This window comes from Mus musculus, chromosome X (genome assembly GCF_000001635.26).
Source record: "Mus musculus strain C57BL/6J chromosome X, GRCm38.p6 C57BL/6J".
NCBI lineage: Eukaryota > Metazoa > Chordata > Mammalia > Rodentia > Muridae > Mus > Mus musculus.
Window position 1 is genome coordinate 104,402,897 of NC_000086.7, and position 11,334 is coordinate 104,414,230.

The window sequence follows — 11,334 nt, forward strand, 5'->3', positions numbered from 1 at the left end:
TTTTTTCTTAGTTACTTTTCTATTGCTGTGATAAAACCCTAATCACGGCAATACATTCTTTTAAAAGCATTTAATCAGGCTTACGATTTCAGAGGGTTTGAGTTCATGATAGCAAAGCAAAGGCTCACAGTGGCAGGAACAGCAGTGAGTTCACGCCACAAAATGCAAACAGGAAGCAAAGAACATATGTAATGGCAGGCCTTTTGAAATCTCTTTGCCTGATGATGGATGATGTGACAAACCTCTTCTAACAAGGCCACAGCTCCTAATCCTTCTCAAACAGCTCTGCGAACTGAGGACCAAGTATTTAAGAGTATGAGCCTATGAGGGCCACTTTCATTCAAACCACCGCAGGATCTAAAACATTTTCCACATGAAACACACAAAGTAAGCATACTAAAATAAAAGGTGGCCTAAGCCTCACTTGAGACTATCTCCTATAAACTAAAGAGAAAAAAACAAGACTGTTTTGTTGAATACAGTAAGGGTATGAGATTATCGATAAAGTATGGCTATAATTCCAGCAGTAGGGAGGTCAAGACAAAAACAATCACTCTAAGTCTGAAACTAGACTGGTGTATATATGAGAAGTTCTAGGCTAGCCAGATATATTACAAGAGGCTGTTTCAAATAAGATCAAAAAGAATATTCTACAATTGAAATGAACATACTTACTGAAGTAGTCCACCCCCAGCAAAACTGGTAAAAAAAATCATAAAAGAGCCATTTAGCATATGAAATAAGATTTACATTAGAAAGTCTCCAAGGGCTCAAAAAGAGTAGTAAAATCACTTAAGAGATGACACAGAACCCATTTCGTTTCCCTCCCAGGTCACATTCTAGAAAGTCATCTTGAGATTAGCACAGAGTCACACCTGAAGGTTCTAGTCCAATTGCTACCTTTCTGAGAACGGCAGAGCATCGGCAGTGCTCCCCTTCGACCCCAGTGACAGCATTTTGAAGCTAAGCTCTGATCTACTGTGCTCAAGAGCTAAATAAAACTCTCTCTACCTTGGGTGTGCCACTATTGAGAAGGACGATCAACTACCTTGGTCCTGGCTTATAGCACATTGGTGCTATGTGAGGTAAGCCACTGCTTCCACTTCTTCACCCCAGCACTCAACTCCCAAACTGGTGAGGCTATCACTCCCAAGTGAACCACTGCCCCCTCCAGCTCCAGGCTGTTTGTAAGAGATTTTGCTAGGAGTAAGAATTGACTGCAGGGGATGGGGAGATGGCTCAGAGGTTAAGATCACATACTGCCATAATGTTCTTCCAGGGGACCCAAATTCAAATTCCCAGTACCCACTTCAGGGAGCACACAAGTTCCTGTGACCCCAGCTCAAGAGGAATGACTCCTTTCTCTGGTCTCTGCAGGCACACACATATCTACACATACACATATCTACACACACACAATGCATATACATGTGCATATACACATGCAGAGTTAATATAGCACAAACAAAATTTTAAAAATAATTGATGACGTTTGCCACTAGATATAAAAGACATTTGAGACTAAAAGTTTTTCTTAAACGCAAAGACAATTAATTGGGAAGGGACTGGTAGAATTATAGCTCAGAAACTAAACCAGGAAAGCTGGTGTGCCTGAGAAAACCCAAAATCTGAGGATTCAGACAACCAGACAAGGCCTGCTTGGAGTCAGAAAAAAAAATGTCTCAAACCTACCTTAGCAACCATCTCTTCAAAAGAACAGTTTTGAGTAAGTGCAACAATTTATGCCCCAGGGCATGTTGAAAACAATCTGCCAGCAACTACTGTAGGTAACAGGGCAAGACACAAAGAGATCCCTGCCCAAACCATTATCATCCCAGGCTGACTGCAGGCATACAATAAAGAGACTGTGCCTCCTGAGAAGCAAAGTACGAGGGTTACTACTTACAGCAGTCATAAGGCAGAAAGCACTAAAATAACCCACTAGTTTCTAAACAAATAAGTGAATAATGGGCTCTAGGAGGGAGCAGACCAGTACACAGATTTGCTGTAAATATTATCTAAAATGTCTGGCTTCAAAAACAAAAATAAGCATGGCACTAGTCAAGAACTAGTAAAATATGACCTGGGGGGAAAAAGTCAAAAGGAAATGCCTATGGGTGTAAAGAAACATTATAAGATTAGAGAGAAAGGGCCTTCAAAATAGTAGTTATAGATATGCTCAAAGACTAAAGTGAATTATTTTGAAAAAGTAAAGAAAGATGCCATGACAATATCTTGTCAAAGAATATCAATAAACTAATTTTTGTTTGTATTGTTTTGCTTGTTTGGTTTTTAGTTTGGGGTTTTTGGGGGGTTTTTTGGTGTTTGTTGTTTTTTTTTAGTTTTTTTTTTGTTTTGTTTTGTTTTGTTTTTTGAGATAGGGTTTCTCTGTGTAGCCCTGGCTGTCCTGGAACTCACTTTATAGACCAGGCTGGCCTCAGAAATCCGCCTGCCTTTGCCTCACAAGTGCTGGAATTAAAGGCGTGTGCCACCACGCCCGGCTGGTTTTTGTTTTTTTAACACAGGGTTTCTCTTTTTTGTTTTTTTAACACAGGGTTTCTCTGTGTAGCCCTAGCTATCCTGGAAAATCATCTGTAAATCAGACTGGCCTCAAACTCAGAGATCCGTTCCCTCTGCCTCCCAACAGCTAGGATTAAAGGTGTGCACCATGAAGCCCAGCTAATATACTATTTTTAAAAGGAGCAGAAATACTGGAGTACAAAGTGTTCTACCTTTAGAATTCATTAGATGAGCTAAACAGTATATTTGAAATGGCAAAAGACTTAGTGATTGTAAAGACAGATCAAATTATACAAAGTGAGTAACAGAAAACAAGAGTGGTGAAAAACGAACGGAACCCCAGAAAATATAAGAATTTTAAGCATGCCATATACCAGATGCAGAGTAGAAAAGTGGAAGAAAAAAGATTGATGAAAAAATGGCTGAAAACTTTCCAAGTTCATTAACAACCAAAGCAACATACACACCCAAGATGTTTAACGAGTAGAAAAAAAAACAAAAAACAAAACACAAAAACACCCTCAGACACCTATACTAAAAGCCAAAATCAAGGTGAAAACTCTTCAAGAAAACAACTTCTTCCTAACAAATGAATCCTCAAATTAAGAGCAGATTTCTTGGCAGGGTAAAAAAGGAAGCCAGAGCATAATCAGTTACCACATACAAATATTCTTAAAGGGTGGAAAAAGCTATCAAGCAAAGAGACCACTCAAAACCTGCAGTGAAGCCGAGCATGGTGGGACACGCCTTTGTTCCCAGCACTTGGGAAGCAGAAGCAGGGAGATCTCTATGAGTTTGAGGCCAGCCTGGTCTACAGAGTGAGTTCCAGCACAACCTGGACTACACAGAGAAACCCTATTTCAAAAACAAAACAAAACAAAAACAAACAAAAAAGTCTGGAGTGAAATAAAGATATTCCCATAGGAGCAAAAACTGGGAGAAGTGGTTAGTAAAGAACCATTTACAAAAGAACAACTGGAGGCAGGCGTGGTGGCGCACGCCTTTAATCCCAGCACTTGGGAGGCAGAGGCAGGCGAATTTCTAAATTCAAGGCTAGCCTGGTCTACAGAGTGAGTTCTAGGACAGCCAGAGCTACAGAGAAACCCTGTCTCGAAAAAAACAACAAAACAAAACAAAACAAAAAAACAACTGAGGGAACTTCTCAGGACTGAAAAAAGGGTAAGTTCAAGAATAATTCAGGTTTACACACACATAAAAGACCAGAGCATGAGAAAAGGTAATTATATAACTATAAATGCACATTTTTCAGGAATAAATGCAGAATTTTTCAACTTTCATATTTAATCTGATGTAAAAGGCAAATATAAAATCACTGGTGTATTTTTGTAATAAAATACACTAAATACTATATAAATACTATAAAAATACTATAAAGTCACTGGTGTATTTTAAAATTTTAGCATGTAAGCAATGCATTTGCAAATGACATTACAAAGAGGGGAGTAAAAGTCCAGCTCTACCAAGCTGGGGAAATAACTCCATTTCATAACTCAAATACACAAGAGCAGTGAACAGAGCTAGAGGTGATAAATAAGCATTCCCTGCCCGACCAGGAGAGCAGGTAAGCTAACTGCAGACCTTCATCTCTCTCCTCTCCTCCAAATCCAATCCCCCCAGTCCCATCCCTAGATCTGAAGCAGACCTCCTGCTGAAGCCTCTTCACTCTGCCCCATTCCCAGGGCACTGAGAAGATCCTGGCAGAACACCCTGCTTCCCTCCCTCTTTGTGAAGCCCTTCCACTGTCCCCAGTCCATGCCCATCCTAACGCAGGTTGCAATAAGCAGGAACACATTTTACTCAGAATCCCAGAGTACCCTCACCTATCAGGATCTCAGAATTTCCTACCAGGCAGCACACAGCCACCATAGTCTCCTAAGAATCAGAGAGAACAACAGAAATCAAGGAAATACCCACCCAACAAAGACCAGATATTAGCACTGAGAATTAAAATCTTCACAAACCCAGATGCCTAAATGCCAATATAAAAACAAACTAAAAAATGATTAAGAGCCAAGACAATAAATATGTTTTCACTAGAGGCCAGAAACTCTACCAAAGTAGACCCTTAGTATTACAACATAGGAGCTCAAGACAAAGATCCTAATATAGCCTTCATAAATATGATGGGAAGCCTTAAAGATGAAATGAATAATCCCTTAAAGAAATCTATGAAAACACAAACACACAGTGGCAAGAATGAATAAAACAGTTTTCAAGACCTGCAAGTGGAAAGAGAATCAGCATAGAAAATCCAGACTGAAAGAAATCTGAAATGAAAACTGTAAGAACTTAAACAGAAAACTCAGTGGCAAGTGTCACAGACAGAATATAAGAGATGCAAGAAAGAATCTCAGGCACTGAAGATACAATAGAAGAAACACATACATGAGTCAAAGAAAATACTAAGTCTAAAAAATTCCTGGCACAAAACATCCAGGAAATCAGGGACCCTATGAAATGATGAAATCCAAGAATAACAGCAAAACAGGAAGAAGATGAAAGACACAGGAAATATTTTTTAAAGCATTACAAATTTCTCTACTTTTTTTTTTTTTTTTTTTTGGTTTTTCAAGAGGGTTACTCTGTTAACAACTTTGGGCGCACCAGAACTTGCTGTCCTCAAACTCAAGAGATTTACCTGCCTCTGCCTCACAAGTGCTGGGATTAAAGGTATGAGCCACCACACTGGGCTTACCTTACATGTTGTTGCTGTTGTTTTTAAAACCAGTAGTACTTGTTTTACCTTAGGTCTCTGAGCCATCTACTGGTTCTTGGTAACTCAAGCAATGTCTGATAGAGTTTCCATCTCATGGAAGTCAAATCAGACTTTGGTTGGTTACTCCCACAAGCTTTGTGCCAACAAATATTGTGCTGTCATTACAAAGATCAAAGGTTTTGTGGAAGGGTTGGTGTTTTAAGTTTCTCTTTTGGTCTGCAGAGTACCTTCCCTGTTCAATGAGCTGTACAGGTATTGCCTTCAGCAATGGGGCCTCTTGCAGCAAGTAGGAACAGAGAGACCTACAGCCAGACATTACTGGGGGTAGGGAGGGGACAGACAGCACCAGCCAACCAGACCTTGAAACACACAGGTCTAAAAGAAATGTCTCCATCAAATCCCTTCCCTCAGGGCTCAGGGAACCCTGCAGAAGAAGAGGTAGAAAGATTGTAAGAGCCAAAGTGAATGAAGAACAACACCAGGAGAGCAAGTCCCTCTAAATCGACCAAGTAAAGCTCATATGAACTCACAGATACTGAAGTAGAAAGCTCAAGCTCTGCATAGGTCTACACCGGGACCTCTGCATATGTGCTATAGCTTTCAGTATTTTTATGGCACTCATGAGTGTGTGTGAACAAGTGGATCTCTAATACTTGTGCCTTCTCTTGGGCTCTCTTCCTTCTGTTGGTTTGCCTTGTTTTATCTTGTTGTATTTTATTTTGTTATCTTTTACTATCCTTTTTAATGAGAGAAAGGGAGTAGATCTAGATGGGAGGGAGGGAGGGAGGGACTGAAAGAAGTATAGGGAGGAGAAACTGTAATCAGGAGATATAAGATGAGAAAAGAATCCATTTTTTAAAAAAAGAGAAAATAAATATTTTTAAAAATTTACCTAACCTAAAGATAGGCATACAACACCAAATAGACTTGACCAGAACAGAAAGTCCCCTCAACACATAATAATCAAAACACTAAATGTACAGAACAAAGAAAGAAGGAAAACAAGAAAAAAAGAAAGAAAAAGAAAGAAAAGAAAAGAAAAGAAAAGAAAAGAAAAGAAGAGAAGAGAAGAGAAGAGAAGAGAAAAGAAAGCCGGGCATGGTGGCGTACTTGGGAGGCAGAGGCAGGTGGACTTCTGAGTTCGAGGCCAGCCTGGTCTACAGAGTGAGTTCCAGGACAAGCCAGGGCTACACAGAGAAACCCTGTCTGAAAACAAACAAACAAACAAAACAAAACAAAAAACAAAAAAAGGAAGGAAAAAAGACCAAGTAGCATATAAAGAAAGACCTACTAGAATAACACATGACTTATATCAACGGAGACTCTATAAGCCATAAGGACTTGGACAGATGGTCTACAGACTCTGAGACTACAGATGCCAGCCCAAACTTCTATATACAGCAAAATGTTCAATCAAAATAGATAGGGAAAATAAAGACATTCAATGACAAAACCAAATTTAAGGAATATCTATCTAAAATCCAGTCCTACAGAAGGCATTAGAGGGGGAAATCCAACTTAAAATGGTTAGTCACGTTTAAGAAAGCAAAGGAATAAATAATTCCAGACCAGCAAATTAAGGAAGGGGAAGCACACATACACAGATATACACACACTACCGCCACCATTACCACCAGAAAAACAATAAAATAGCAGGAATCAACAAGCACTGCTTATTGACATCTCTCAACGTCAGTGGTCTCAATTCCCTAACAGAGACAAACAGAATGGATGGAAAAACAGTATCCATTCTGCTGCTACATCAAAGAAAAACACCCAACATCAAGGACAGACATCAACTCAGGATAAAAAAAAATAGAAAATGATATTCCAGGGAAATGGACCTAAGCTTGAGTCACCATTTTAATATTTAACAAAATAGACTTCAAACCAAAACTAATCAGAAAAGTTAGGGGAAGACATACTCAAAGGCAAACACCACCCAGAAGACATTGCAATTTTAACATCTATGTTCCAAACACAAGGGCATGCAAGTTGATAAAAGAAACACTACTACAGTTTAAATCACATACTGACCCTCACACATTGACAGTGGGAGACTTCAAGCAATTGATGAGTCATCCAGACAGAAACTAAACAGAGAACAGAGCTAACTCAACTTATAATTAACCAAACGGATCTAGCATATTTACAGAACATTTCACCCAAACACAGAAGAATTTACCTTCTCAGTACCTCATGAAACTTTCTATAAAATTACCATACTCAGACACAAATCAAATCTCAATAGATACAAAAAAATTGAAATAGCACCCTGAATCCTCTTACTACCAGATTAAATCTAGATATCAACAACAGAAAGCTTATAAACTCATGAAAACTGAGCAACTCTCTAGTGAATGAAAAAGAACATGTCAAGACAGAAATTAAATTAAAAAAAAATTAAAGGTTTTCCAGAGTTGAGTGAAAATGAGAACACCATATACCCAAATGCATGGGACAGAATGAAGTACCTACACAAGTACCTACCTAAAAAATTGGAGAGCTCTCATACTAGTAACTTAACTGAAGGCCTACAGCAAAAGAAGAAATCACACCCAAAAGGAGTAGACAGCAAGAAATCATCAAGCTATGTGGCTGGAGAGTTAAGAGCACAGGCTGTTAAGAGGACCTGGATTCAATTTTCAGCCCCTACATAGCAGCTCACAGTGGTCTATAACTCTACTTCCAGGAGATCTGACACCCTCACACTGACATGTTTGCAAGCAAAACACCAATGCACATAAAATTTAAAAAAAAAAAAAAACATTTAAAAGGAAAAAAAAAAAAAAGAAACTCAGGACTAACCCTAACCATGCCAGGTACGGTGGCACATACCTTTAATTCTAACACTTCATGAGCTAAAGGACAACATGGTCTACATATCAAATTCCAGGTCAGCCAAGGCTACTTAGCCCATTAAAAAAGAAAATCCAAAATGATCTTGTATATCCAAACCATTATTTGGCCTCAACAAATAATGTAGTAGACACATGTGCCATAATTAAACAACCCTTTAAAAATAATGCAAAATGAAAGCAACAGTCAAAAAAGGTCATATACTGAGAGGTAGGGTAGTGCATTTCTTATAATCAGTTCGTAGACTGATTATGGACTAGGCTACATAGAAGGTTTTCAAGTCCAGTCAGCCTTAGTTACAGGAGACAATGTTTTAAGGAAACAACATCAAACAACGAGACCACATATCAAATAATCCCATTCATATTAAATGTCCAGAATAGACAAATATATAAAGAATGTATAAGTTAGTGGTTGCTTAGACCTGGTCAGAAGAACAAAGGCATAAAAAGACAGACAAAAAGCATGTTTCTTTTTGAGGCAATTGAATGTGGCAATGGTGGTATATATCACTGATTATGTAGAATCCATTAATATGTCCTTTTAAATGGATGAATTACAAATGAATACAAGGTGTTGTTGAGTGTCAGGATTAATACAAACAGAGACGGTTAATGCTAAAACATGCTAAGAAAGTACATGATACTGCAATATCTACTATTTTAAATGTTAATAATATAAACTACAACGTATATAAAATTCATGCAGTGGGGATGCAGCTCAGTGATAGAATGCTTGCCAAGCTTATATAAGGCCTTGGGTTTCATCCCCAGAACTGCAACATGATTTATAAATCTTTTTAGTAGAAATACTATAGTCCAGAAGCAGCTGTATAAGGAACTATACAGTTTTAAAGGTATATAAAAATCCTCTGGTTTTAACAATAATTTTTATACTTAAGGTGTTTCCCACCATTAATAGTATTCGTCATTATTAGTACAAGTCAGCATTTGCTGTGTCCTTGGTGACTACGAGAGTATTATTTCATAAGTACCTGACACAAAGAAAGCAATAAATGAATGAATAGCCTTGAAGGCTTTCATTTATCAATTTTTGTGGCTTAGTTTCCTCATCTGCAAAATTAGAAGGGCTAGATATCATATTCTTTAAAATCATATTGTTCAACAGCTTTAGCTATGTTGTCAACACATCCCAGCCACACCTGGCTATTAAAAACCTGGAATGTGGCTAATAGGCCGAAGAAACTATTTTTTTTTTTTAATTTTAATGGCCGCAACAAGCGAGTGGCTATGAATCTAGAGCATAATGCAAAAAAAAAAATACATTTCATAGCCCATCTCAGTAATCACATTATAGGGAATATGTGAACAAAAGTTCACAAAACTATTCATCCCTTAATATCCGAAAAACCTAGAGTTTCTTTTCTATATTACTTTATTTCACCTAAAAGAAAAAAAAAAGTGCTGATCTAATCACTGACATTCCATAGCATTATAGTACAGACTCTTTCCATCTCTAAAATATTATTCTCTATACTAATAACAAGTGTTCAGGATGCAAACTATGCCAATTACTCTAAACTGATCACTTACATCCATGTATTAAATATCACACCACACTCCACAAATATACACAATTATTTGTCGATTTCAAATATTTTTCAATTTTAAAAATTGTACAATCCTTGTCACTTTATGCCTGTCATCCCAGTACTCGGTAGGCTGAAGCAGGAGGATCACACACTCAAGGCCTAACGAGACTACAAAACAAGACCTTGTCTGTAAAAACCAAACCAAACCTCAACCCTTGAAGGCCTAACTGTATGCTTCTCTTGACTTCTGTTATCTAAACAGTGTTTATGATTATAGTAGTAGTAGACATTAAATATTTGTTGACAGGGAGTCATAATTTAAGAAACTGCTTTCCAAACAAAAATGACAGTATGTTAAGGTTATACTGACGAACACGTGGTGGCAATTAAAATATTGCCAATATATGAGGAAAAAAAACCACAAACTGAAGTACAAGTACCACAGACGATTTTTTAAAACAAACTCTTATTGAATGAGCTAATGGTAGCCAATATTCCAAGGTAGCATAATCACTGCCACACTAAGGGAATGCACAAAGAACGTAATTGAATAGTCATAGCAAAAGATAACAAAGCGTCTGTCTTCGAGCAGTGTACATTTTGGAGAAAAGGATAATTATGGTTTTTGCCTCCGAGGGAGCTCGCCTGTCAGTTGAGGGAGTTAACGTACCAATTAAATGTGCTACTTGTTTATAGGTGGCGTTCTGTCCTGTTGAAGTGCACTCGCAATTGCATACTCCCGCTTTAGTACACTCTGAAGCACGGGCCGCTCAGCACCAAATTCCACGAGGAACTTTTGGAAGCAGCCCCGTCTGCCACCCACTTAGAAAACAAGCGGCAAAGCCCTACAGGACGCCGGCACTGCAGGTGCCCCGTGCCTGAAACCTCCCGGCTCTCTGCTGTCCCCAAACGTGTTCTTCCTCTCCGCCTCCAATTCCTAACCCTAACTTCCTACCCTCGCCGCCACTCTTGAGCTCGCCCTGACAATCTTCCTTAGGCGCGCTCCCTCTGACCTGAGGTCACAAGGGCAACCCTTTCCCTACCAGGTTCCCCTGTCCTTCACCCTGCTCTCCCAAGCGCGCGGCCACACACCTGGGACAGCCGAGCGCTTCCTGACGCGCCGCGCTGGGACGAACTCCATCGCGGGCCTGAGCCGCACATGGAGACTAGAGCCCGGGTCAGAACTGCCGAATGCTTGTGCTTTTCGAAAGCGACCGCCGCGGCTGCCCAGCGCCAGGAATGTATCGCGAGCAGCGCCATCTTGAGCGAGGAAAAAGGAACCGAGAGAGGAGGATTGTGGGACGCCGGCGGACTGAGTGCCGCGGCTTTCATTGCTTTCTCCCCTCCCCCCGCTCGCGCCCGACACCGGAAATAGCTTGTGTCTGAAGATGCTTGTGCTTAAGTAGAGCTTTACTCTTTTTCCCCCCAGTGACTCGGGCTTTTTCTTGCACAGCCCAGACCATCAGACTACCATTGTTCTTCTCTCTTAGCGTTGCCAGATAAAATACAGGATTACCCACTTAAATGTTATTTCAGATAAAAAACAAATGATTGGGATAATTATGTCCCAAGTGTTGCTTTGGTAAATATGACAACCCTATCTTGTCTGCCATTCGATTCCTTTCTTGTCTCCAACTCAATGCCATGCTCCACTCTGCATAACTCT

The 11,334-nt window shown here is 39.4% G+C and overlaps 1 protein-coding gene across 1 annotated transcript in view; it reads right to left on the reverse strand.

Moving 5' to 3' along the window:
- Abcb7 (ATP-binding cassette, sub-family B (MDR/TAP), member 7) overlaps positions 1-10,950 on the reverse strand; it is a 133,282-nt gene extending 122,332 nt beyond the window's left edge. The window contains exon 1 of the mRNA NM_009592.1: positions 10,761-10,950. Coding sequence (NP_033722.1) covers positions 10,761-10,928 — 168 coding nt within the window. The 5' untranslated portion in view covers positions 10,929-10,950. The remainder of the gene's footprint in view (positions 1-10,760) is intronic.
- Positions 10,951-11,334: the final 384 nt, after the last annotated feature.